This window comes from Eptesicus fuscus, chromosome 9 (assembly GCF_027574615.1).
Source record: "Eptesicus fuscus isolate TK198812 chromosome 9, DD_ASM_mEF_20220401, whole genome shotgun sequence".
Classification (NCBI taxonomy): domain Eukaryota; kingdom Metazoa; phylum Chordata; class Mammalia; order Chiroptera; family Vespertilionidae; genus Eptesicus; species Eptesicus fuscus.
This window is the reverse complement of record NC_072481.1, coordinates 15,559,124-15,586,795: the sequence shown is the minus strand read 5'-3', so window position 1 is coordinate 15,586,795 and position 27,672 is coordinate 15,559,124. Positions and strand designations below refer to the sequence as shown.

The 27,672-nt window shown below is 47.9% G+C and overlaps 2 protein-coding genes across 6 annotated transcripts; one reads left to right on the top strand and one right to left on the bottom strand.

The window, feature by feature from the left end:
* The first annotated feature begins 1,845 nt into the window (after positions 1-1,845).
* Positions 1,846-17,276, top strand: AUNIP (aurora kinase A and ninein interacting protein). 2 transcript variants are annotated; one of them, XM_008148062.3, is made up of 4 exons: positions 1,846-1,960; positions 12,698-12,824; positions 14,391-15,212; positions 17,185-17,276. In XM_008148062.3, exons 1-4 carry the CDS (start codon positions 1,877-1,879, stop codon positions 17,274-17,276), a joined length of 1,125 nt encoding a protein of 374 aa, XP_008146284.2. In that variant the 5' UTR covers positions 1,846-1,876. The 2 variants fall into 2 exon arrangements, with proteins under 2 accessions (XP_008146284.2, XP_028011083.2); XM_028155282.2 differs by lacking the exon at positions 17,185-17,276 and having other exon boundaries at positions 14,391-15,341.
* Positions 16,441-26,876, bottom strand: MTFR1L (mitochondrial fission regulator 1 like). 4 transcript variants are annotated; one of them, XM_028155291.2, is made up of 7 exons: positions 26,781-26,876; positions 23,593-23,709; positions 23,001-23,105; positions 19,671-19,780; positions 19,237-19,448; positions 17,761-18,043; positions 16,441-17,441 (listed from the first exon to the last, which is right to left on the bottom strand). In XM_028155291.2, exons 2-7 carry the CDS (start codon positions 23,614-23,616, stop codon positions 17,336-17,338), a joined length of 840 nt encoding a protein of 279 aa, XP_028011092.1. In that variant the 5' UTR covers positions 23,617-23,709; positions 26,781-26,876; the 3' UTR covers positions 16,441-17,335. The 4 variants fall into 4 exon arrangements, with proteins under 4 accessions (XP_028011092.1, XP_028011087.1, XP_054576385.1 ...); XM_028155286.2 differs by having other exon boundaries at positions 17,761-18,079; positions 26,781-26,875; XM_054720410.1 differs by lacking the exon at positions 26,781-26,876 and adding an exon at positions 26,628-26,768 and having other exon boundaries at positions 17,761-18,079.
* Positions 26,877-27,672: the final 796 nt, after the last annotated feature.

The following is a 27,672-nucleotide window of genomic DNA, read 5'->3' as shown; positions in this document are numbered from 1 at the left end:
ACCCCAGATTTGGAGCCCGTGGATCTGAGCCTCGACTCCGCTCTTCCTTTTTGAGACAAAGAAAACCCTGAGCGCAGGGGTAGTTATCCTATCTAATAAAAGAGTAATATGCAAATTGATCATCACTCTAACACACAAGATGGCTGCCCCCATGTGGACACAAGATGGCCAGCAGAGGAGGGCAGTTGGGAGGGACCAGGCCTGCAAGGGAGGGCAGTTGTGGGCAATCAGGCCAGCAGGAAAGGGCAGTTGCGGGGGGACCCAGGTCTGCAGGGGAGGGCAGTTATGGGCAATCATGCTGGCAGGGGAGCAGTTAGGCATCAATCAGACTGGCAGGGGAGTGATTAGGGGGTGATCAGGCTGGCAGGCAGAAGCAGTTAGGGGCAATCAAGCAGGCAGGCAGGTTAGCAGCTGGGAGCCAGCAGTACTGGATTGTAAGAGGGATCCCAGATTGGAGAGGGTGCAGGCTGGGCTGAGGGACACCCCCCCCCCCCCCGCCCCTGTTCACGAATTTCATGCACCAGGCCTCTAGTCTCTATATATAAAAAGCCAGTGTCCGTGATGACCAGGATAACCAAATGACTGGTCACCATGAGGTGCATTGAGCACCTCTCGGTCCCTCCCCCAGGCCCACGAGCAGTGGCTTTCATGGCGTGGTGTGGCGGGGCGGCTCTCGCGGCTGCAAGGCCCGGGGCTCAGGCCTCGCAGCCATGGCTGCTGGCAGTGGCAGTAGCAGCAGCAGCAGTGGGGTGATGGGGGTGGTACCTTCCCCTGATCGACCTGGTCGCCTCCCGCAGAGGGAGGCCAGAGGCAGCAGCAGCAATGGGGTGATGGGGGCAGCGTTTCCCTCTGATCTTCCTGGTTGCCTCCTGCAGAGGGAGGCCAGACTGCAGCTCCTGGAGTGGGCCTAAGCCATCAGTAGGACATCCCCTGAGGGCTCCCAGACTGTGAGAGGGGGCAGGCCCGGCTGAGGGACGCCCCCCCCCCCTTCCCCTGCCCCCGCAGTGCATGAATGTTCATGCACTGGGCCACTAGTTATCCTATATAATAAGAGAGGAACATACTAATTATCCGTTATGCCCTGAGGCCTAACGACCCACCGAATAACCACCTGATCACAGATCTACAGGAGGGTGGGGCAGCGAACTACAAGCGGGGCAGGGCAACAAGCAAGCAGGAGGCAGAAAGCTACAGGAGGAGGCAGGGCAGCAAGCTATGGGGGAGGGCAGGGGGGGATGGAGCTACAGGAGGGCGGCAGCGACCTACTGGCGCATGGATTCGTGTGCAGGGCTACCAGTCTATAATCTACAATAATAAAAGGGTAACATGCTAATTAGACTGGACTTCCGGACATCCTTTCTGATGAAGCCGCCTGGAGGGAAGCCAGCCTGGGTCCCGGTGCTGGAGGGAAGCTGGTGCCGGCAGCTGGGGGAAGGAAGGCCTACACTTGTCTGCATCAGGCCTCTAGTATTTGCAATAAGGAAGTACAACTAACTCAGCAAGAAGAAAATGCACGTTTCTTATGCAGAGTCTCAAACGCGTCCACACAGCATATTTCCCGGAATACGACCTTTGAAGGCAAAGAGAGCACGAAGTCCTTCATAAAGAGAAAAGGGCTCCATGCAGGAGAAGACGGGTTGGCGGTCCTCCATTCCGCGTGGGGCGGGGCTGAGGAAGGGGCGGGGCTGAGAAAGGGGCGGGGCCTGGGCCGGCCGGAGCGGACGCTGGGGGCGGTGCCTGCGTCAGGTCGGCGACGTAGCTCCGCCCCCAGCGTTGGCGCGAGATCCGAACGTTGGCGGAGGCTGCGGTGGCTGCTCCTGAGGCGGCCGGAGCCCGACCCCGCGAAAGGCGAGCGAGCCAGGCCCCCTCAGCGGCCATGAGGCGCTCAGGCCCCGAGGAGGAGGAGGAGGCCTGCGGCGTGTGGCTGGACGCGGCGGCGCTGAAGAGGCGGAAAGTGCAGGTGGGATGGCGGGGAGCGAGAGGGTGTTCGGGGAGGCGGGAGGGACACTCCGGGGGGCCGGGGGGTGATGAAGGTCAAGTCAGGGACTGAGAAGGAAACAGCTTTGGGAATTCCAAGGCGAGAGGGAGTGGGGTCTGAAGAGGGTGAAAAACGGCGTTTGGCGAGGGCGGGGGGGAAGTGGGGGCGGGAGGCCGGCAGACTGGAGGGACGTGGAGAGACTGGGGCCGCGGGGTTCGAGGTGGGGGGCGGCTCCTGAGGAGCTCGGAGCCCTGCGAGGCGGCAGGAGGAGGGGCTGAGTGGAGGGCAAAGGGGGGTGAGGGAGGCCCTGAATAATGTCAATATAAAAAGGAAAGAAAAAGGAAAAAAGAAAGTTTTCATTCCGCGTAGCCGCCAGCTTGCGGGCGGTCTTCCTGAGAGAACCAGGAACTTCGCGGGGAAAAAATGGAGGAGTCGGGGAAGGGAGCTGGCCTCGTGCTTCGTGAGCACCCACGCGATGCCAGACCCTGTGTGAAATCCTGCACCATCACCCTGTGGGGACGAGGAAACTGGGGTGACTCCCCAGGTGCACCCAGCTAGGAAGGGCTGGGAATCACACCCAGGTTTGCCACGTTTCGAGGTTCTGGGTTAGGCATTACAAAGGAACAGAAGTGTGAGATAATCTTGGATGCTTTTGAGCATTTTATGCTGGGCATTGTGCTCAGTGTTTCAGGTACGTTACCTTGTTTGGTACAGCTCTGTGCGGTAGGGAGAAGAATGATACCCGTTTTATACATGAAAACTGAGGCTCAGAACACACGAAAGGCAGGATTCTTGCTCTAAAGTGGCTTACAGTTTAAGGGGAAGAAAAGGGGTGCACTTTGCTGAAGTATCACATGACCTATTAATGGTAGGTACTCACAAACACACAGTGATGTAGATACCGCCATTATCTTTTTTAAAAATATATATATTTTTATTGATTTTTTACAGAGAGGAAGGGAGAGGGATAGAGAGAAACATCGATGAGAGAGAAACATCGATCAGCTGCCTCCTGCACACGCCCTACTGGGGATGTGCCTGCAACCAAGGTACATGCCCTTGACCAGAATCAAAACTGGGACCCGTCAGTCCGCAGGCCAACGCTCTATCCACTGAGCAAAACCAGCCAGGGAAACCATTATCTTTTTTTAAAGATGAAAAAAATCGAGGCTTAGGTTAAGAAATGTTCCCACGTGAGCCCAGTGCTTACTGCTACAGAGGCCAGTGTTCTTATGCTCTACAAAGCAGAATATAGGCCCAGGTGAGCAGTTTCAAGGGAAACGTGATTTTGGAGGCGAGAGAGATGATCATGATTTGGGATTAACAAGGAAGATTAACTGAGCAGGTAGAAAGGGATTTGAGATTAGCCAAGTGTGCTGAATTTGGATAGTTTGGATAATGGTCTCAAGACCAGGTGGTTAACCTAATCGAAATCATGAACGACATTCTTTTCTTTGGGTGACTACAGCTTGCTTGAGTAAAAATTGAGTATTGTTAAAAAAACAAACAAACAAACAAAAAAAACCTCTTACAGCCCGGCGGGTGTTGCTCATGAAAACTGAAGCTCAAAACACACGAAAGACAGGATTCTTGCTCTAAAGTGGCTTGCTCTACTGTTGAGCATTGACCTATGAACCAGGAGGTCACAGTTCGATTCTCCCGTCCAGGCGCATGTCTGGATTGCATGCCTGGGTTGCATGCCTAAGTTGTGGGCTGGATACCCAGTAGGGGGTGTGCAGGAGGTAGGTGATTCTCTCTCATCATTGATGTTTCTGTCTCTCTGAATCCAATACAAACAAACAAAAAAAAACCCAGCACGGCTCAGTGGTTGGGTGTGGACCTATGAACCAGGAGGTTGCCAGTTCAATTCCTCGACGGGGCACAAGTCCCGGTTGTGGGCTTGATCCCTGGTGTGGGAGGCAGCCAATCAATGATTCTCATCATTGATGTTTTTCTCTCTCTTCATTCCTCTCTGAAATCAATAAAAATATATTTTAAAAAAGAGGAAAAGAAACAAACACCAAACACATCTTACAACTAAAGCCATTTCTTGAGAAGTAACAAATGAGCCACCTGCTCCTTTAATTTTTTTTAAACTTAATGTTTTGGGGATAGGTAATACAGTCACGTGGCACATAATTTAAAATGTATAGGATATACAGTAAAGTATCTCCCTAATAGTCCTAACCATCCTTCCCCATCTCAGAGGCCACAACTTTCTTATGTATCTTTCTAGTTATTCTATGCATCTGCAAGCAAATCATATCTTCTTTCTTATAAATAGGATCATATTATTCATTGTTCTGCAATTTGCTTTTTTGCTTATTGCATATTATGGATCATTTCATATGCATTCTTAAAGAGCTGCTCCATTCTTTTTAAAGACTATATAGCATTCCATTCCATGGAACAGTATCCATTAATGAGACATTGTTGTTCTAGTCTGTTCAGGTCAGGTTCTGGTGAGGACTTTCTTCCTGTCTTTCAGATGGCCACATTCTCACATTCTCACATTCTCACTATGTGCTCACATGGCCTTTCCTTGGTGCATGTTGCGGGGAGAGAGGGGGAAAGTGGGGGAGAGAGAAGAAGAGATGGGGGTGAGAAAGAGATACAAATTGCTCTTCTCAGATGTTGCAATTTTTACAAGTTGAAGGCAAGATCCTCTGCTAGCAAAAAGATTACCGTTCTGATATTCATTTTATTGAGGTGGTCTGGAAGCTGTTAAAAAATTAACTTCCACAGCTGAACGTCTTTTTTTTAAAAAAAGGGTTGCCCTGCCAGGTGGCTTAGTTGGTTGGAGGGCCATCCCATAAACCAAAAGGTTTTGGGTTTGATTCCCTGTCAGGGCACAACCTAGGTTGTGGGTTCAACCCTGGTTGGGGCCCCATACAAAGATGTAAGTTTTGAAAGAATTTACATGGGCTGTATAGATAAAGGGAGTGGGAGAAGGGGGAGGGGAGCTAGTTCTGGGATAAGCACAGTCTATAAGGAGGAAGTGTTTGCTCCTTTGGATGAACAGGCAACAGTCCGGAAAGTTCATGCATATGTGTGATGAGATGGCTCCTAGGGTTCAGTTGCACCTGGCTGTTCTCTTGGATAATGACAGAAATAGCCACCTGGAAGTTAATTCAAAGTTCCAACACACATGGGTGGCTGTGAGCGTCCTCCCCTGCACAGAAGGGTTGTTGGTTTGATTCCCGGTCAGGGCACATCTGGGTCTCTTGGTCTCTCTCTTCCTCTCTTTCTCCCTTTCCCTCTCCTCTCCCTGCCTCCCTTTCCTCTTCTCTCTCTGGTGTGGATTTAAAAAAAAGTTCCAACTCACACTCAGGAATGTAAGCAGTCTTATTGGTTTTTGTCTGCAGTTGTTAACTGATTAACCCCTTCTTGTCTCTTCCTTCCACTCTCTGGCTTGCTGCAATTTAATTTAAGACTTTTCAGAATATTCTTGTCAAACCAAATTGCACTATCTCTGAGATTTGTGTATATTTGGCAAGAAGGCCAGTATGGCTGGAACAGAGTGAGGCAGACAAGAGTGAATGAGATCTAAAAGGTGTGAGATGGTATACATGGACAGATCGTGACTTATGGGGGTTGGGGCTTCAACATAGGACTTTTGGGAAGATACATTTCAGCCCATAGCATGTGTGTGTGTGTGTATATTTACCTGTCCTTTACTGACGAAAAGTTATCTCCAATCTTTTGTTATTAAAAACACTTCTGCAATGAAAAATTTATACACATCATTTTGCATATACTAGTACATGAATGTATCTGTAGGATGAATTTCTAGAAGTGGAATCACTAGGTCTGTAGTGGAATGTATCTGTTTTTAAAATTAAGAATATGAAACATATGACTTTGTTTAGTAAATATAAAAGTCTCTCCCTTCTATACAATAGTTAAAGTTTGGATCACTTTAGAAACCTGAAACACATTTTCTGCAATGCAGGAATTCCTGAGAGAGGACCTTGTGTTAACTAAGCTTGTTAAATCAGTAGTTTAAAGTTATCTTCCTTGGTATTTTGTTCTTCTCTAGTTTGTGAATTAACAAGCAAAAAAGTATAAGTTGTATCATATTATAGCACAGGTAGAATGGTGACTGTTTTTTCCCCAAATATAGAGAAAAGACTAATTTATGGTTGATGGGAAAATATACATATTTATAAAAAAGGATCAAAATGTGCAATGGGTATTTATTACTCCTGAATTAGGAATAAGCCTTTTATTATAGAATACATTCTGGAATGACACATGTGCTGGGTGGAAAACCTGTATACTTGTTTAATTTAGAAAGAGGAGAGAAATGGAAGAGAATTAGGAAGAGTTCAGGAGAGAGAAAGGGAGTAACCCACTGAGGAGTGCCAGTAATTTACCTCTATGTATGCAACTCTGTCACCCCAAATTACACCCCTCCCTCCCTCCCTCCCTTCCTCCTTCCCCCCCCTCCCTCCTCCCTCCCTCCCTCCCTTCCTTCCTCCCTCCCTCCCTTCCTTCCTCCCTCCCTTCCTTCCTTCCCTCCCTCCCTCCCTCCCTCCCTCCCTCCCTCCCTCCCTCCCTCCCTCCCTCTCTTCCTTCTTTCTTCCTCCTCCCTCCCTTCCCCCCTTTCTTTTTATTAATCCTCACCTGAGGGAGGGAGGGAGAGGGAGGGAGAGAGAGACAGAGACAGAGACATTGATATGAGAGAGACACATCGATTGGTTGCTTCTCATACACACCCCGACCAAGGCTAGAGATAGAATCTGCAACCAGGAATCGAACCGGAGACCCTTCTGTCCACAGACTGATTGATGGTTTAACCACGAACAACACCTGCCAGGGCACCATTTTCTTTCATGGTGTTAATGATGGAAACATTTGTTCTGCTGATCTAGTGTATGGCGGGAATCCTCTCTCCAAGATCTCTAGGCCCTTACCATCCTCTGATTTCTGGAGGCCTGAACCTTATGACCACAGTTCCTGATACCATTTCCTACCCTGTTAGCTTATTCCCAGTCCTGTGTAAAACTTGGGTTCCCCAACTAGTTCCTGTTTCTCTGACTAAGCCTTCCAGCCCATAGCAAAGTACTAAAGGTGCCCTTTTACACAATGTAGAAACCTGCTGCTTCCTAAAGTAGCTATGAAATACACACAGGTTTGAGTTTTTTAAAAAATATTTTTATTGATTTCAGAGGAAAGGAGAGGGAGAGATAGAAACATCAGTGATAAGAGAGAATCACTGATCAGCTGCCACCTGCACACCCCCTACTGGGGACTGAACCCTGGGCATGTGCTCTGGGAATAGAATTGTGACCTCCTGGTTCATAGGTAGACACTCAACCACTGAGCCAAGCTGGCTAGGGTAGGAGTTCTTTACATATTTTGTATATTAATCCCTTATCAGATAATATGATTTGCAAATATTTCTCCCATTCTCTATGTTGTCTTTTCACTTTCTTGATAGTGTCCTTTGAGGCACGAAAGATTTTTACTTTTGATAAATTCCTATTTATTTTTTTCTTTTGTTGCCTTTTATTGAAAAGACTGTCAATTCACCATTGAATCTTCTGTGAGGGTTTATTTCTGGGCTCCTTCAACTATCAATATCATATTATAGCACAACTATCAGTTTCTAGATTACTTTGGTAATTTGTTAGATTACCTTGAGAGGAAACATTCACAATTTCAGTGACTGTACCCTTTCATCCTATCTATGTTTTGGACCTTATGTGTGACATCCGTTTTACAGTTACAGGAGCTCATCTTAGCCTTGCTCACAGTATTAGAAAAGCCTTAGTGTTTTCTGACAGTGTTGTTGTTGAAACTATAATGAGTTGGTATATATAACACAGAAACAGGAATGTATCCTTCCTATATATCCATCCTCTTTGTAAAAATATTTATTGAATTGAGTACTTACTATATTACACTAGTTGTGTGGATAGAGAGAAAAGTGAGCCAAATGTTGATCCTAGGGTTTTGTAGGAGAAGTCTTAAAATATCAAGTGATACATGTCAAGTTCAAAAGAGGAAGGGGTCACATATGGCTGTAGGAATCAGAAATGTTTGGGGGTGAGCTGAAGAATATATAGCATTTCCAGAGCTGGGTGTGAAAAAGGCCCTTCTTTGTGAAGCACAAAAGTGAGGAAGGTGGAGGCCATAATAGGGACTGGCATCTAGCTGAGTATTATGATGCAGGGTGCATGAAGGGTTTTTGGTAATGGAGGAAAAGGTAAACTGGAATATGAATGTGTGTAGTCTAAGAGTCCACCCTTTATGCTATAGGTAGCAGAGAATCTATTGACAGAACAATGTGATGGCATGATCACAGTTGTTCTTTAAGAAGGTTGATCTATATGTGGGACTGATTGAACAGGCAGTGAATGGAAATCTGACCAGTTAAGAGATTGTTGTAATAGTCTAGGACAGTGGTCGGCAAACCGCAGCTCGTGGGCCACATGCGGCGCTTTGGCCCCTTGAGTGTGGCTCTTCCACAAAATACCATGTGTGGGCGCGCACGTACAATGCGATTGAAACTTTGTGGCCCATGCGCAGAAGTTGGTTTTCGGCTCTCTAAAGAAATTTCAATTGTTGTACTGTTGATTTTTGGCTCTGTTGACTAATGAGTTTGCCGACCACTGGTCTAGGACCAGGCAAGAGTTTATGAAATCCTGAACTACAGTAGGGTGTTACTTGTTTTGCAGGTTTGGAAAGTTTGAAGTAAGTTTTGATTTAAAACTGTTACTAATTTAACAGCTTATTTATATTGCTAGAGATGATGAGAATCCGATAGCTTTTCTTGGTCAGACTCCTTAGATAATTTTCCTTATTAGATAGCACATCCTTTCAGCCTGACTTAATAAGGCATGATAGTGACTGGTTGGAAAAGGTTTTTGTTCAAAATGTCATCAAATTTTTTGTTCAGTAGTCTCTAACCTTTGAGCAATTTATAGTAAACTATGGGCCCAGTGCACGAATTTGTGCACCTTGAAAGGAACTGTGGGCCTCAAGGCTGCGGTGGGCAGAGGGGTGGGTCTCAGCCCATCCTCCACGCCCCTGCCCAGCCCCTCCTGCTGTGGCCCCCAGTCCCCTGTCTGCTGGCAGCCCCACTCCCGCTGCCACCGCTCCCACGTGCTGATGGCACCAGCCCGATCACACCTGCTGATGGCACGGAGCAATTGGGGCTGGCGCCAGCAGCGGGTACGAGCTGCTGCTGCTCCGATTGCCCCTCAGGAGCAGAGGGAGGTGGAGAAACCCTGAGGCACAATTGGGACTGGCAGCTGCTACTGGCAGCCGCCACCCGCCGCTCGCACCCACTGACCGCACCCATTGACGGTGCTGAGCACAATTGGGGGTAGCGCTGGGCGCCGGCAGTGGGTGTAAGCAGTGGCTCTGGTGCTGGCAGTGGGTGCGGGTGGGGCCTGTGCCAGCAGCAGGTGCGAGTGCCAGGTGGGACTGCAGCGTGCGGGAGCAAAGAATTTTCAGTAACTACCAGAGACTCGCCCGATGATAGCAACTGGTGCCCTGCCTTGGCCTGGCGTCCCCACTCACCTGCTCCACTATCCCGCCGTGGTCAGAGCACATCATAGTGACTGGTTGTTCGGTTGTTCCACTGTTCGGTCTATTTGCATATTAGGGTTTTATATATATATAGACTAGAGGCCCGGTGCACGAAATTCATGCATGGGGGGAGGGGGAGGGGGGGTGTCCTTCAAGCCAGCCTGCACCCTCTCCAATCTGGGACCCTTCGAGGGATGTCCGACTGCCCGTTGGGATCGGGCCTAAACGGGCAGTCAGACATCCCTCTCACAATCCAGGACTACTGGCTCCCAACTGCTCACCTGCCTGCCTGCCTGCCTGATTGCCCCTAACTGCTTCTGCCTGCCAGCCTGATCTTCCCTAACCACTCCTCTGCCCCCCCTGATTGATGCCTAACTGCTCCCCTGCCAGCATGTTTGCCCCTAACTGACCTCCCCTTTAGGCCTGGTCACCCCTAACTGCCCTCCCCTGCAGGCCTGGTCCCCCCCAACTGCTCTCCCCTGCAGGCCTGGGTCCCACCCAACTGCCCTTCCCTGCAGGCCCGGTCACCCCCAACTTCCCTCCTCTGCTGGCCTGGTCACCCCTAACTGCCCTCCCCTGCGGGCTTGATTGCCCCCAGCTGCCCTCCCTTGCAGGTCTGGTCCCTCCCCTGTTGGCCATCTTGTGTCCACATGGGGGCAGGATCTTTGACCACATGGGGGCAGCCATCTTGTGGGTTGGAGTGATGGTCAATCTGCATATTACTCTTTTATTAGATAGGATAGAGGCCTGGTGCACGGGTAGGGGGCCAGCTGGTTTGCCCTGAAGGGTATCCCGGATCAGGGTGGGGGTTTCCTTGGGGTGTGGAGCGGCCTGGGTGAAGGGCCTGTGGTGCTTTGCAGACCAGCCACACCTCCTGGCGACCCAAGCAGAGGCCCTGGTATCTGGAATTTATTTACCTTCTATAATTGAAACTTGGTAGCCTGGAGTGGAGCCAAGCCTCCTGCTCGTTCCGTGGCCGGCAGCCATTTCTTTTGGGGTTTGTGTATATCTATAATTGAAACTTTGTAGCCTGGAGCGGAGGCCTAGGCCAGCCAGGGCTGCAGAAGCTTTGCTTCCTCCATTTCCGGAAGAAACCCAAGCCTCCCGCTCTTTCCAGCTCAGTGGCTGCTGCCATTTCTGTTTGGATTTGTTTACCTTCTCTAATCGAAACTTTGTAGCCTTGAGTGGAGGCTTAGGCCTGCAACTGCAGGCGGAAAGCTTGGCTTCCTTTGTTACCGGGGAAACCCAAGCCTCCCTCCTGTTCTCTGTGGCTGTAGCCATCTTGGTTGGGTTTATTTGCATATTTGCTCCTGATTGGCTGGTGGGTGTGGCTGGTGGGTGTAGCAGAGTTAGGGTCAATTTGCATATTACTCTTTTATTAGGTAGGATGTTTTAAGGTTTGTCTGCTAATTCTGTCATCCCTGGATCTGTTTCTATTAACTGATTCCCTTCACCCCAAATTGTGGCTATTTTCCTGCGTCTTCATATATCTGTTAATTTTTATTGTATGCTAGCATCTTCAGTGCTACATTTTTAGGTGTCTAGGTTTTGTTGTCTTTAAAGAATACTGAAACTTGTTTAGGTAGGTAGTTACTTGCTAACCAGCTTGCTACTGTAAATGCTTGTTTTTAAGCTTTGTTAAGGCTGTTTTGGAATAGCTTTTGCTCTGGCTAGTTTGGCTCTAAGGCTAGGGGTGATTCTTCTGAGAACTCCACCACATTCAAGGAGGTCCCTCTACTCTGGCTATAAACTAACCCAGACCTGTGTGAGCTCTGGGAATTACTCAGTTTGTAATCCTGGCATTTCTTTGTCTGGCCCCATGGGTTGTCAGCTAACACATGTGTAGGTTAGTATTCAGTAATAGACTCAAGAGATCTCTACATAGATTTTTGGATGTATTTCTCTGTGCTGCAAATCCCAGCCACCTCAGCTTCCTCAAATTCTAATCTCAATTTACTCTATTCATTAAGCAGGATGTGGTGCTCTGCCACTGTATACACGGTAGTCTGGCACGTTCTTCCAAACAGAAAACTAGGATGGTCACAGGGCTCACCTTATTTGTTTTCCTTCTTAAAAATCCTTTTCAGGGATCACAGTCCTGCACTGAATGTTACCCATTGTCTAAACCAGTTGTTTCATGTAACTTATCCAGATTTCTAGTTTTGTATGGTAAAAGGGAAAGTTCTATACCCTATTATAAGTCAAAATATGAATTTTAAATCCAGGATTTCTTTTATCGTTTCAATCACTTACATTTTTAATTTCCAAATATAAAAATAAGATGAAGTCAGCTTTGGGCTAGAATTAATAATTTGGGTTCAGGTTTCACGCCTACTTCTAACGTGCTGCATGAATATTGGTAAATCCTATCTCTTCTTTGACTTTTATAGCCAAATTAAATTGAATATAACCCTATTCTCACTAGTTCTCAGGCATTCCATAGCACGCAAATAGAAATAAAAAACCACACCAATAAGGATGAAGTTATAAAAGCTGGCACTTCTAAAACCTCTCTGGTCCATTTTCCAATTCATACTGTAAAGTCTAAAGGGGCCTGAAATGAAAGTATGGTAAGACTGATGCTGTTTCATTGCCTTTCCTCCTACTGAGTGCCAGGAACTGTGTAAGACTTATGTGAATTAACTCACCAAATCCTCACAACTGTCCAATGGGATAGGTAATGTTATTTGACCCCATTTCTCAATGAAAATGAGACACAGAGATTAAGCAACTTGCAGAGGGTCGTATAGCTAAGTGGCAGTGGCAGATTGGAATTGATTTGAATCCAAGCTGTGTGACTCCGGCGCCACGCTCTTAACCACTGTGTAACTATTTGAAAACTTGAAATGCATCAACTGCTGCTGATGGAGAATCATTGTTTTTAACTGTAAATTCATCCTTGGAATCCCTTCAACAAACCCTGTTTGTTTATTCAGCCTGATTTCCATGAGGAAGCAGAAAGATTGGGCTATAGTTGGAATTTGTGATTCCTGAGAAAAACATACCATCGGTATTGCAAGAAATGATGGAAGATGATATACAGCAAAAACTACCTAGGAAATAGGATCTGAGGGGAATCCAAAGGGTCCATCAGGGGGGTCACTGGTGTTTACTGAATTTCTCCTGACTGGCAACTGGTTTGATATTAATAATTTCTATTCTTTTTCTCCTAATTTTCAGACACATTTAATCAAGTCAAGCACCAAAATGCTAACACTCTTGCCTAGAGAGAGAAAGCCTCCTCAAAGAACTCCACCTGCAGGCGTTCGGCAGACCAGCATTGCTTCCTTCTTCACCTTGCAGTCAGGTATGGTGACCTGCCTGGGAACACCCAGGGAGCAAAAAGGAGTGCTTTCATTTTTTCATGCTGGAACATTTATAAGTGACACCAGTGCATAGCTCACCTATTAGAAGAGGTTATAAAACAAAATCGCCTTCTGAAAAGCAATATATACATGCTTTTACAAACATACTTTTCTGGTTCTGTTTTGCTCAGTCTAATATTCAGTATTTGAATTCCCTGTCAGAGCAGTGAGGAAGGGTATACTTGGGAGTTGAGGGTATATAGGGGAGCTGACCTTTTGTTAGGTGTATGTCTTGGATTGGCCACGAGTAGTCTGCATGATTAATTGATAATTCATATTTTTGTATGAAGTGTCTCAAATTAGTCAAGGTTCAACAATGTTTTTTTTTTTTAGAAAGGTTTGCATTGCCCTAGCTGGTTTGACTTGGTGGATAGAGCGTCGGTCTGTGGACTGAAGGGTCCCAGGTTCGATTCTGGTCAGGGGCACATGCCTGGGTTTCGGGCTCAATTTCCAGTGTGGGGTATGCAGAGGGCAGCCAGTCAGTGATTCTCTCTCAGTATTGATGTTTCTATCTATCTCTCCCTCTCCATTCCTCTCTGAAATCAATAAAAATATATTTAAAAAAAAAAAAGGTTTGCATAAAGTTGGCTTGTTGTCTCAATATCCTTTGATGGTTCTTTGCCTGCATGTCCCACTTCAGGGGAACAGCTGACTCAGAGCAGGCTGGGGCTTACTGAGCAAGGTTCCTGCTAGGTGAAAGGAGAGCTCTAATTCTTGGTGCGGTACCCAGGATTGCTTTGCATAAACTTTCAAAATGCACTCTCCATACCCCAAACAAAAACTTAAGCTTTTTTGCTTTAACAAGGACAGGCTTTTTTTTTAAAAAAAACAAAAACAAAAAAACACAACATTGCTGAAACCGGTTTGGCTCAGTGGATAGAGCGTCGGCCTGCGGACTCAAGGGTCCCAGGTTCGATTCCGGTCAAGGGCATGTACCTTGGTTGCGGGCACATCCCCAGTAGGGGGTGTGCAAGAGGCAGCTGATTGATGTTTCTCTCTCATCGATGTTTCTAACTCTCTATCCCTCTCTCTTCCTCTCTGTAAAAAATCAATAAAATATATTTAAAAAAAACCAAAAACACAACACTTTCCACTTCAAATTGTAAAATTTTGGTATATTCTGTTTATATAGAATTCTTAGGCAAAATAGACAAATCTTTCACAAAACAGTTTCTGCAGTATGATTCTTAAATCAGTTAACACAAATTTCCCATATGAAAACTCAGCTGGAAAAGTGGTCTGATTATGTCATGTTTGACTTTATTATGGAGCTCATGGGAAGCATATACATTTGAGTAGGGGGATATAGTAGGTCTGTTTTAGAAAGATCATTCAGGCAAGAATAGAGATTGAAAGCTGGAAGCTCAGCGACAAGGGATGTGAAGAGTCTAAGACCCCTGCACAAGGTAGTGATAACAGCTGATACTGATTTCAGAAAGAACCAGCTAAATCCTGCTCAGGGCAGAGTTTTCCTGCAGAATAATATTTGTTCATGTCTGTTTCACTAGGAAAGAAAAATGGTGATCAGAGGAGTGTTTCGTCATATATAGAAAGTCAGACCAACAGAAAGTCTAAGAAAGATGCAACCCAGCTAGACCATCTGATCCAGGGCTTGGGCGATGATTGTGTGGCACCCCCTTTAGCCACTTCAACCCCTACAGACATCCAGGAAGCTGGACTTTCTCCTCAGTCCCTCCAGGCTTCTGGCCACCACAGACTGGGACCCCCATTCTTGACTGGGCTGTCTTTGTTCCAGCCTGAGACTAACTTAGTCTGTGCTGGAGAGAGTCAAGACTCACTGGCTTGCTTCACCCAGGACTTGGAAAGTTCTTGCTTGCTGGACCAGAAGGAGGGACAGAAGGATTCTTTCTGGAAAAGGGAATGGCTTCATGGATCTAAGAAAAGGAACCATCAGGGTATGGAGAGACGCAGTAAACCACTTGGGGGCAAGAGCCAACAGCCCTTGGACAAGCCTAAATTGGAAAAGGTGTCTGCCAAAGAAAATAGGCAGGCTCCTGTCCCCTTTCAAACTTACAGGGAGTCCTGGAGCGGAGAAAACACAGAAGTAGTGAAACAAAGATCTTGTCCTGTTCCTGTGGTCTCCTGGGACAGTGAACAGAATGACAGGGACTCCTGGAGTCAGCTTTTCACTGAGGATTCTCAGGGCCAGCGGGTCATTGCTCACAACTCCAGAGTTCCTTTCCAAGAGGTAACCAACAATAGGAGTCAGGATTTAGGGCAGTTTCCTAACAGCCCTTGGGCTCAATGCCAGGATAGGCTCACTCAGTTAAACCTGCAGCCTGATTTGCTCTTTACCCAGGACTCTGAAGGTAACCAAGTCATCAGACACCAAGTCTAAATATCTTTGAGGGTTTGGTTTTAAAAATACTTGGGGAGGTATGGAATGAAGCTATTGTTGTTGAACATTTTGTGTAAATAAAGCCAGTGGTGATACTTGAGACAGTATGGTTGGCATCATGCCTTTTCCTGAAGAACAGGTGGCTAGTAAATTCCTTGTATGAATTCAGTGAACACTGAGGAGGCAGGGGAGGAATTCATATCTCCACTAAAGGGCCTATTACTCAAGCAACTCTTTGCTGTTTCAGATGCCTAACTGGGACATTGCTTCTTAGAGATGTGTATACTTTTAATCTCTGATTGTAATCATACTTACTCAACCTAAGCTTGGGACCACTAATTCCTAACACTTTTTTGAGTGGTAAACAGGAGCAGGGGGATAGATAGGTAGAAGGTAGAATTGTAGCAGTATTTTTTGTTATTTTATTTTTGTGGTGACTTTACAGCATTTTAAAGTTATAGTCTCTGTTTAAACATCTCTCCCTTAAAAATCCTAAGCTATATAGCAATCTAGATGTGACTGTAACACTCCTCTATTACAAAGTGGGTGAGAACTCCCTTTATAAAACTGAGTCCAAATAAATGACTGTTTACCAAGCGGCTCTTGTGGTAATTAAAACATTACCAGTTTTATTTTTGAAAAAGTAACTTTTTAAAAAATATTTTATTTCAGAGAGAGAGAGTAACATCAATGATGACAGAGAATCATTGATTGGCTGCCTCCTGCACACCCCATACTGGGGATTGAGCCCGAAATCTCGGCATGTGCCCTTGGCCAGAATTGAACCTGGGACCCTTCAGTCCGCAGACTGACGCTCTATCCACTGAGCCAAACCAGCTAGGGTGAAAAAGCAACTTTTTAATATTAGATGCTGTCACTGCAGTAGGTCTGAGCTGAACAGGAGTCTAATTTGACCTTTGTTCTATCCAAGATTTTATCCATCAGGTTGCAGTTTTCTGTGATGCAGGTGTGGTACCTAAGAGGCTCCTAAAGGGCAAGCTTGCAAGTTATAACATGGAACCACTTTAAGAGCTTAGGGCAAAATCTCTACATTTAAAAAAAATAAAAGGCAGGACCTTATAAGGAAAAGGGGGAAGTCAGGAGCCTGTTAATGAAAGTTCATATACTACAAAATTAACAGGAATCCTATACCCATTGAGTACATCAGATGATTGTAACTCAAAGATGGACACAGCAAATGCAGTATCTTGCCAAATCCTTTAATGTCAGGTAGTACTTCAACCCAAACACACACGGGATACATACTGCAGGGAAAGGGACCTGAGGGCATCTGAGTCATGCATGGTGTGGATACAAACCTTGGCCCAATACAAAGAAGCAGTCAAGGGCCTCAAAGAAAGATGGTATTCTCTTTCCCCTCCCCATTTCTGTTTCCTACTGGGATTGAACTAAAGTCCACGGAAGAGCAAGAGTTCAGTCAGTGGAACCAATGAGGCCCCAAGGCCTTGGAGGGTAGATTTGGTTGTACGGTATTACAAAATATATTTAAGAAAAAAAACAGCCCAGGCCTCCCAGAAGCTGCCCAAATGCCAGCTGGTCCAGAGGGCCGACCTCTACATCTAGGTGTTAGACACGGGAAGAGGGTGATTGCTGGGCATTGGTGTTGGTTTGTGATGGAGCAGCATAAGATTTTTCCTGCCCTGTGAACATGTACATAAACACTGATAGCTCTCTCTGCTGCAAGAAAGCTGCTAAGAGTAAGTGACAGCTGGGCACAAAGTGTCCGTTAAGACCAGTTATAGGGTCTTATGCAGTGAAGTAAGTCATTCAGGACTTATTTTCACACAGGGGCAAGGAAAAACCAGAAACTTCTAGCTTAGCCTTTAGACCGAAACATTCCAATCGATACATTTACCTGTAACAAGTGTCTCAGCTCACAATAGGCCTTAGCTTCTGCAAAGGTTTAAAGTATGGGAAACAAGTAATCCAGCTCTTTTCTTTCAGTCCACGCGCTAGCTTTCGGGAAGACTGTTGCAGAAAACTTCTAATGCAGAGACAGAAACATCTGCGGTGAGGAAGGCAGCTACTGAAGGAATTCCAGGAGCAGGAGACTGAGTGCAGAGCTGAGTGCTGTCAGTTTCCTTTTCTACTGAAATCTTCTTCCTTCAGAGCAAACTTCCTTCTTAGGACCTCAGAGATAAGGATGGCAGGGTCCTCCTCCTTCAGTAAACTCCGGTTCCTAGAGACATAATAATAGCTTAATTATTAATAATTTAATAATTTGAGTACTTGCTCTGTCTTGGGCAGTGTTCCATGTCTTTGAATATGATCTCAATACTAGTCTAACATTTGGTTGGGTTAGATCACCCCAACAAATGTAAATTGTTACTCCTCAAACTGGGGCCCCAGGCATTAGCAAGCAGGTGGCAAGGTTTGTGAATGAAGTTAACACATGGCAACTACTGAGGACTTGCTATGTAAGTACCCTCTATTAGATCATTGGCCACAGGTAACTAAAATAGTAAATAGATCACTAGAGCTAATTATCAAATACTTACAGATCTTGACTCTGTTTCATCCGGTGAAAGTCCTTCAGGATCCCCATCATATCTGCAAAGCTGCTGGCCTTGGACAGAGAGATACAGTCATCCTCTTCAGATGAGCTGCAGGTAGCTTTGTGTTCCGGTTTGCAACATTCAGGGCTGGCAGAACAAAGGGGGACTGATGGAAGCTCGGGGACCTCTACCTCGGTCTCCTCAGTGATGTCACTAATGACAAAGGAAGTTGTAGAGTGGAATGAGGATCCAAAACAAGGTAAGGGAGAAGAGACATTTGAACTTCCTGGAGATAAGAAATCTGGCGTTAATGAAGCCGAAGCTGAAAGAGAAAACAATAGGCATGGATGGACATGGGGGCTAGAGTACAGCAGTCATATCTTCTGCTCACAAGCACTGCCTACCAAACATTCATTTCCTGGGCTGACACCAGGACCTCCCAGAAGAGCCAGCGTGGCTTCTGTAAGCGGGAGGAAGGTCCTCCCCTGAGCTTCCCTCTCAGGGTTTTAAGATGTAGAAGCAGGGCTCTCCCTGTTCCAGGAGAGCACAGCACCTCCCACCCGCACCCTGTAAAGACCTTGGCTCCCAAAAGCTCCCATTCTGCAGCGAGCTCGGGACTAACAGCCTGTTTAGACGGAAACAATGACAGGACAAAAGCCTGAATTTGTTCCTTTCTCTAACGGGGCTAGTGCTTTTGACTACCCTCTTTAACTGCTGTCTGGCTGGAAGAAGCATTCTGTAGCAATAGAATGGTGACCATCCTCCTAGTTTCCCAAATTTTAACGAATTTCCTCAATTTTTAAGAAACACTCTAGTTTTTCATAAACTACTTTAGCTTGTCTCTTAGCTGCCAATAAATGCAATTTCTATATATATATATAAAGATTTCAAAAAGAACACTAATTTTCATGTTCTACCACCTGGTAAGCTTTAGGAACTGACTGAGCTTAACTAGGAGAAAGAAAAAAAAAAAGGAATATGGGGATAAATAAACCCTGAGCTGCTTGGGAGAGACACTTATTGGTATTTCATGCCACTAGTAAAGGCAGACTCCCATCCTTTTCTATTGTTCTGCTGTAGCTGCAGACAGAAAGTGGAAGGATGGAGAGGTGGTCTGGTAGACAGGACAAGGGAAGAGAAGACGTGCTCAAAGGGGATGCTTATTTCTTATATGGAAAAGGAAAGCTGCTGAGGGCTCATAGAAAACATGATCTTAGAGACACTTGGCAGAGGGTGTTGGTTTTGTGGCCAAGGGAGAAAACCTGCTTGGGGTCACAGGCTAAGTGAAGATCTTGTTCCTGACCAAACTAGTCAAGCTCAAAATAACTGACCAAGACTAGCCAGGCCTCAGAGCAACCGAGTCCTAGTTCTAAGTCCCCTTGAACCGGGGACCATCATTTTCTTTACCACTATCCTGTCCAAAAGCCAGGGGAAAAGGAACAGCCTGCTATATTCTGGCCCTGACTCGGAGCCTCCTACCTGTATCAGCTGCCACGATCTTAGCAATCTGGCTGCGCAGGTGGCTCAGCTCATCCTGCAGCTCTGTGGTGCGGCTCAGGGCCGGCAGGGCTGGCTTCTTCAAGGCCAGGAGCCTCTCCTCGGACCCACGCAGGTTGGGCACTGAGGCATTGCGCTGCATGACAATCAGAGGGCTGGGCTTCCAAGTGTGCCTCAGCGGGCGTGTGTCACTCCTGGATCAGGGAAAGACAGGTTTATCAGTGAGCTGGCCACTCGCCCCTTCTAAAATGCTGTCACCCACCCCTACAAGATTAACAGCCAGGTTCTGCTTCCATTCTGAACCCAGAGATATCATTTCTATTGCCCTCAGCCTCTCACAAGCCCTCCCCCTGCTGCCTGCCTCACCTGGGCAGAAGCTCCCCATTCCCCAGCAGTCTGGCCTTTGCCTCGGCTACCTGACCCGGGCGTATGTCTCCTCTTCATCTGCAGCGATCCAGGCGATGTCAGCCAAAGTAGGGACTGGGGGCACATCTCTCAGACACAGATCAGAGACATTGGGCAGGGTCTATAGGGACGCAAAATTCACCAACAAACATGATGAGGCAATCAATCTGGGCAAAATACATAGGAGGACACCTAATTCAGCACTGGGGTGTCAGAAAGGCTTCTTGGACCCATCCATGCCTACTGTTTTCTCTTTCAGAGGATGGAGAGGAGGGTTCCAGGTTGGAAACAGCTTGAATAAGCGGCCAGAAGCAAAAGTTTGTGGGATTACAAATAGTTTTGCATGGCTAAAAAGCCACTGGAAGTCTTAAGTAAGGATTCAATTTTAGGCTTTAAAAGATTACTCTGCTGCTGTCTGGAACACGGATGGGAGGGTGAACAGACCAGTTATGAGGCTGTTGTATCCAAGCAAAACAGGTGGCCTAGAGGAGGGATGGGCTCTGTTTTAATAAAGTTTTATTTGAAAAACAAGTCTCACTAATTTCTGTGTGTGTGTTTAAGAATATGTTTTTTAGTTTAGAGAGGAAGGGAGAGAAACATTGGTAAGAAACATTGATTGGCTGCCTCCTGCATGCTTCCTACTGGGAATTGAGCCTACAACCTGGACATGTGCCTTGACCTGGGATCCAACCAGTGACCTCTTGGTGCTTGGGATGACGCTCAACCAACTGAGCACACCAGTCAGGGCTCACTGATTGATGTGTTGTCTGTGATGGCTTTTAAGTTGTAACTGCAAAAGTGAGTAGTTGTAACACAGCCCACAGCCTAAATGTTTATAATCTTGTCTTTTACAGAAAAGAAGGGCTTTAGTGGAACAGGCCAGTTACCTTTTAACAGAAATGGCTATTGTCTACCAGTGTCTTGCCCTCTGGTTGTGAGAATACAGGTGCAAGGATATCAATAATTGTTACATTAACAGGAAGTTTCCTCTGGCTAGCTCTTGACCACACCTTTGTAGCTAATTGGGATTTACACTGTTATAGCAACACTGTTTTATTTATTTTTTAAGATTTTTTATACACACACACACACACACACGTGTGTGTGTGTGTGTGTGTGTGTGTGAGAGTATTTGTTGACCAGAATCGAACCTGGGACCTTGAGTCTGCAGGCCAACACTCTATCCACTGAGCCAAACAGGCTAGGGCACAACATTGTTTTAAGCCACCTTGGTAATTTGAACATTTAGACTTGAATAAAAAGACACAATTATAGAAAAGGAATATAGTAGGATTCCTTAAAATAATCCCTCAACCCAAATGAACAACAACCAGGGGACAGAGTCTGAGTGACACTGTTAAAATTAAATGAAAAAAAAATTAAGAGTATTCAATCATGTTGAATGTGAATACAAAAAACATACATCTAGAAAAAGAACTATACCAAAACAATAGTTACTGTCATGATTATGTTATTATAGGTAATATATTTTTCTTTCTCCTTTTTCTTCTTAATCCTCACCCTAGGATATGTTTATTGATTTGAGCGAGAGATCGATCTGTTGCTTCCCATACATGCCCCAACATGGGATTGAACCTGCAATCTTTTTGGTATACTAGTTGATACTCCAACCAACTGAACCACCCCATCTGGGCTCTTTTCTCTTTATTTTCCATAACTTAATGTTTTTATGTGGGTAAATTTAAAAAATAAATATTTCCTTAAATAATATTTTAGAGTAATTTACAACAGAAGTAATTTCTCAAAAAGCCACCTATACATGAATTAAATTCAGCTGTTCCTGGTACCAGTTGTTTGGTAGGTGGATCAGGAATGATGGCCCTCACTTTTAGGGAGCCTGGGTCTCACAGGAGTGATCTTCCATTGACCCAGGAGCTGCTGCTCAGGTGGGCCATTTAGGGAAGCTTTCCTTGATTAGAGCAGCGCTCCACCACTGGCAATTAAGTGAGAACATAGATAAAGTAGCCAGCACAATGCCTTAGCATACAGCATGTGTTTAGTAAATGTTAGCTGGTATTTACTGATACAAGCACACCTTGCTTTATTGAGCCTCACAGATACTTCATTTTTACAACTGAGGGCAAGACCATGAGTAAAAAATTACGACTTGCTTTCCTGTGGTGATCTGGAAGCAAACCTGAAAATACCTCTGAGGTATGCTTGTACTATTTACACAAACCCCCTGCCTTGTGGGAACCTGTGTCCTTGATTAGCTCTGCCCGGCAGCATTTGGCCAAAGGACTGGAGAGATTATAACCAAGTGTCTGAGCATCCTCCACCAAGTCCCCCAAACTCCCGAGCTGTGCTTCCCTTGTTTCTGATACTTGAGGCAGTTAGGGCCACATCCCGATCGTGCCCTTTAGGCAATTCTGGATAATCTGGGTCATGGGATGGTCCCCCTCCATCCCATAACACACACACTCCTAACCCCATTCCTGACTCTAATACCAACCCTGACACTACTTCCGACTTCAGATCCAGCTCCTACAGACTTCGCAGGTCAATATCTAATATACAAATTCATCTCCTTCATTTCTGTAACCACTGGGCCCATGTCTTTTCAGGCATATATTTCTGCCTCTTCAGTGAAGGCAGAAAGTTGAAGTTATTCTTTTGTGTCCCAGCTCCCCAGATACACACACCTTAAGTAGCCTGAAGCTGGTGCTTAACCATTAGTTTTTAGAGGGAGGCAGCTGGGACTAATAAACACTACTTGCAGAAGGGGGTCTCAGCGACATTGGCCAGGCAAGAATGTCTACTGCAGAGTGGGTGCTAAAGGCCCCATAGACCCAGAAGTAAGACTGAAGTAGCCTAGTAAAGGAGAGGCCAGATTTGCCCAGAAAGAGGAGGCTGGGCCTCAGTGAAACTAGAAATAGATGGCTAAGTGGCCAAGTCTTAGGGCCAGTAAAGAAAAGCAGAGTCACAACACAGTACTCAGTGTCCCACGTGGGGATCTGCCAGGGTTGTAGGCAAACACCTCAGAGCACAGACCTGGCTAGTGTGGTGATGTGGTTCAGCCAGGGCCTTTGGCCCGTTCTGAGAAACGACTGCTAGAGTCTGATGAAATCTGAGCCACTTAGCAGAGGGATCAAACATATAAGATTATGAATTTATGAGCAAATTGGGAACCTGACTTGTGGTCAAAGGTTTGTGTGCAGTCAGGAAGGCACAATGACCAGGATCCATGAGTAAGCATTTACAAAATGAAAAACAGACCAAAAAAAAAAAAAAAAAACAAACACAACAGGAGACGGGCACAGAGCAGCACCATCCTTCCATACTCTAAGCCTCTAGTCTCCTGACCCTTCCAGTGCACTCACCTCAAAGGATGCCCGAGGACATGGCTTCAGGGGCAGATTGGTCCCAATTCTTCTCACCACACTGCGAGCAGCCCCATGCGGTTTATTTTGCCAGATTGGGATGGTCTAGAGCAGAGAGGGACAGTCACAACCTCAGAGATGAGTTCAAGCATGTCCCCGTCCTCTCCCCCTCCCCTTTACCAGGGAGCCTGGATTCCTCAATCCCAGGGAGGGGCACCCTGTGGGCAGAGGTCAAGTCTCAACTATAAGTGAGGCAGTTTTCCCAGTTGTTAGCCTGCACCTTGGCAAGCCGCCTAAGGGATACCTGCTGCTACCAAGGCACAGTCCATGCTGGGAGGGTCCAGTAAAGGCCTGAGGAATTAGCTGGGTGTAGGAATCCTCCAGGCTTCCCTCCTTTCCCTCTGTACAGAAAGGCAGAAGAAATACACGGAACCTTTAATTGCCTCCAGGTTCTGCCTGGGGGAGTGGGTGGGAGGGTGGACTCCTTCCAGTTCCAGACCTCCAGGGGAAAGGAATCACCTGGGGAGTTCCACTTCACAAAGGCCCTGTGCTCCCTTCCCCCCCACACCACAGCCCGGGGAATGCCCCTTACCGCATTGGCTTCCATTCCCGACATCTCAACCGGCTCCTGCACTTGAAGGACAAGGCAGCTTGGGGAGGCGTGATTCCTTCATATCAGGCCATCTTACATAACACCAGAGTTCCCTTCCTGTGAAACAATCCTCAGTGGGGACTTGGCCACCACATAAGCCCCACAAAACCTGCAGAGCAATGACTAACACCAAGGTTTCTCTTACATTTCACAGGGGAGAAAACCAGCTCACGAGACTGCCCTCACCCACTAATGGCTCTTCCAAACCCAGACCCTTACAGGTTCTGTTTCAGACATGTCCCATGAGCTTGGACACCCCGGAAGCCCTCCTGGGCCCTTGGTTTCCTGAGGCAAAACTTCTAAGGATGAAATAGAACCCTTTGGTAGTTAAAAAGCTCATGGGAAAGGCAAGCTGTAGTTACCACCCAAGCCCCACACTCCTTGTTGAAGAGATGCAAAAGCCCAGCATGTGTCACCCACCTAGCACTGCGGGGCCGCGCAGGGAGAGGTAAAATAGACAACAGAATGAACAGCATGCTCTAGCCCCGTGGTCGGCAAACTCATTAGTCAACAGAGCCAAATATCAACAGTACAACGATTGAAATTTCTTTTGAGAGCCAAATTTTTTAAACTTCTTCTAACGCCACTTCTTTAAAATAGACTCGCCCAGGCCGTGGTATTTTGTGGAAGAGCCACACTCAAGGAGCCAAAGAGCTGCATGTGGCTCGAGAACCGCACTTTGCTGATCACGGCTCTAGCCAATCAGTCTACTAGGCTACAGGGAAAAGAGCCAAATTCTTTATCCTGGCTCAGCCAGCTTTGCAGTCATAGGCAAGTCATTTAACCTTTTGAATGTCTTAACCTTTCCAAACGTTGGTTTCTCCACCTGTAAAAAGGACAAGAACAGGTGCCACTCTAGCTACCTTAAGGATCCATCAGTGAACTAGGGCAGTGGTCGGCAAACTCATCAGTCAACAAGCCAAATAACAGTACAACGATGGAAATTTCTTTTGAGAGCCAATTTTTTTAAACTTAAACTAGACTCGCCCCGGCCGTGGTATTTTGTGGAAGAGCCATACTCAAGGGACCAAAGAGCCGCATGTGGCTCGCGAGCCGCACTTTGCCGACCACAGAACTAGGGAATTTTAAAGGGCTAATGAACTGTTTAAATGTGACAGATGGGTAGGGTCACTCCTGCCTGGGTTCTTCACAGCTGCCCTGTGTGGTGAGCAGATGCTCTCATTCAATGAGCTCTCATTCCCTTGTTCATCAAACACTAACAATGGCCACCTTGTGTTGGGCACTGCAGGGGCTACGGAGGAGTAAGACAGCCACTCTCTCAAGGAACTCACACTCTAGAAGAGACAGCACCTGGATCCATAATTCCAGCCACGGCTGAGTATCAGTCACTGTGTGAGAAAGGCACACGAGGCAGGTGGCCAGGTGAATTCAGTCCTGACCTCAAGGTCCCGTGGTGAGCTTGGAGGAGGAAGGAAGGTAAGAAAAACAGCAATGGTAGCACAGGTCCAGGGCAGGAAGGTGAGATATCCGAGAGGAGCACAGTATGATCAGGGGTAAAGATTAACGGGGGTCAAGTCATGAGGGCTGGAACGCCCAGGTGAGAAGTAACGGGGCCAGGGGAAGGCTCTGAACGGGATGGACTGGACTACCAACGCAGCTCTTTCTGGAAACCTCCCTCATCGAGTCTCTCACCCCGAAAGAGGAGTTATCACTCACTTTATGGAGAAAGAAAGCTGGAAAGAAGGACTTATTCACACGGGGAAAGGAAGCCAGAGAGACCTGCCTTCTCTTCACCTGTGAGGCTGAATGAGGGCCCCCGGTGAAAACCCCCAAGTCTTTAAACACTTTAATTAGGGGCGACAGGGAGCCATCCTAAGGGGAGGAAACCTCCACTTTCCGCAACCAAGGAACTTGTCTAAGGTCACTGCCAGGAGAAAGCACCTCAAGTCTGGTCCCAACCCTGCTGCCCCTGCACCGGCTCAACTTCCGGCCGCAGCTCAAGCCTTCTGTCCAAGTCCCTGTGTGCCGGGCTGTGGGGACACCATGCCTGACAGTGCCACACGCATGCTGTCCTGTTCCTCTCCGAACTCAACCTCCAAAGACTCACTTGGGCCTAAGTCTCACACAACAGCCAGAGATGTTTCTGGAACACATTGCTAGTCATATTGTTCCTTCACTTAAAATCCCTACAGATTTAGATTCCTGGAGGCCCTCCCAACCTCAGGAGACCAAACTCCCCACAGCCTCCAATCTGGCCGCGGCACACCCCCGCCACACACCCCGCCTGGTGCTGCCCTCCAGCCACCCCGGCCTCCTTTCAGCCCTGACACCGCCTCTGCGGCCGTGTCCACACTCTTCCCTCCCCAAAGCTCCTTCTTCACGATTCTTCCGAGCTCAGCCCCAGCGTCACTTCCCCTTTACTGTCCCCCCCAGCACCCTGTGCTTCCTCCGTAGGAACTGTAATGTGCCACTCGTCCCTCGGCACAGCACAGAGCCTGGCCCAGCACACACGTAAACATCTGTCCCTTAAGAAATGAATGAACAAGAGCACCGAGTTAGCCCCCCTCTCCCCCCACCTTCACCGTGTCACCGGCTGCAGGAATCCTGCCCCGTCCCCTGGCAGCGCGGGTGGGTTCTTACCGCCGTTGCGCCCCACGGCCCCTCCCGAGGCCGCGGGAGCCGGGCAGGGCAGGGCCCGCTCTCATCGCTCCTGGGTCCCGGGCGCCCCACGGGACCGCGGCGCTCGGCGGAACTTTGCTGAGCGGACAGCTGCCGGGGGCCGCTGGGGGACCTTGCCCGGCCACGCCTCCCCTCCCCCGCAACAGCCCGACCCGGCAGGGCCAAGGTCGGCCAAGTTCTCGCGGCCGGCCCGGCGGTCCTGGACCCGCAGGCAGGGGCCGGGGCCAGAAGGAGCGAGCGGGCAGCGGCGGCCCGGCCCGCAAGGACCGCGGTCGAAACGAGAAGCCTCCGGTGTAGCTCGCCCACCGAAGCTGGTGAGGCGGACGAGCAGTTACCCCTTGGGGACTCAGTTTCCCCCCTTGCCAAACGAGGCCGACCACACCGGCTCCCGCGAGAACTGGCGCGGGGACAGTAGCTGCGAAGCCCGCACGGCGCCCGCACTGGGCCGCGCACCCTCCTCCCGGGCGGCACTAGACCTGGTCTCTCACCTGAGACTCCGGCTCCCGGCCTCCCTCACCTCACAGCCCCTCCTACTACGGCCGGCCGCCCGGCCTCCGCGGCCCTCACTTCCGCTGCCCGCCCCCGGAAGCGGTCCTCCGCACCTGCGCACCGAGCCGTACCCGCCCCTCCCCAGCGGCCCGCAGGAGGCGGGGCGGAGGGCGGCCGCACGTGCGGACCCTAGGGAAGGACACGCCCCCTAGGGAAGGACACGCCCCCTAGAGACCACGCCCCCTCTGTCGGAGCTCCGAGGTGTCAGAGGCCGGATCGGTCGCAAACCCTTCAGGTCTCCGTCCTGTCGGCTCTTAGTGACGATCCGACCTTTGGAATCCGAGGTCTGTCGCTGCTGGGCCCCCAAGTATGGTGGTGTCTACTGTCCCCACCCCGTCGGCAAACTTGGGAACCCGGGCGTTCCGGTCCTTCGGCTGCAGTTTGCCTTGCATATCGCCCTGGTCCCCTTCACAGTTCATACCAGCCAAGGCAGCCTTCTCTCCAGCAAGAACGGGCTTCTCTGACTCCTGCCCTCCAGCGCTTTGTAGCTTTCTCCTATTTTAGCCTTTATGTATTTTACACACATTCTCTCTCTCTCTCTCTCTCTCTCTCTCTCTCTCTCTCTCTCGCAAGCTATTTTCGGTGACTTGGTTGACCAGATGGGTAGGGTAGATCCCAGAGGCATTGGGAAAGAGAACCACCCACATTCCCACATTCCTTCCAAGCCCACTCACCCGGATTCTGATCTCCATGGCATCCAGGCCTGGGTCACATGCCCTCCTCGGACCTCAACACGTGGCTGTGCCTGACACCCAGGTTGCAGTTTTGTGTGTTTTTTGTGTCTCAAATCCTTCAAGTTCCAGCTGCCAGGCACAGCCAGTCACACATGGC

Excerpts from the sequence above, each read along its gene's own strand:
- AUNIP (XM_008148062.3), top strand. The coding sequence starts at position 1,877 with ATGAGGCGCTCAGGCCCCGAGGAGGAGGAGGAGGCCTGCGGCGTGTGG. Across the intron at positions 12,825-14,390 it reads CTTCTTCACCTTGCAGTCAG|GAAAGAAAAATGGTGATCAG; the intron begins GTATGGTGACCT and ends CTGTTTCACTAG. Across the intron at positions 15,213-17,184 it reads CTTTACCCAGGACTCTGAAG|TAATCCAGCTCTTTTCTTTC; the intron begins GTAACCAAGTCA and ends ATGGGAAACAAG.
- MTFR1L (XM_028155286.2), bottom strand. The coding sequence starts at position 23,616 with ATGTCGGGAATGGAAGCCAATGCG. Across the intron at positions 19,781-23,000 it reads GTCCTCGGGCATCCTTTGAG|ACCCTGCCCAATGTCTCTGA; the intron begins GTGAGTGCACTG and ends GCGTCCCTATAG. Across the intron at positions 19,449-19,670 it reads GAGACATACGCCCGGGTCAG|GAGTGACACACGCCCGCTGA; the intron begins GTAGCCGAGGCA and ends TCCCTGATCCAG.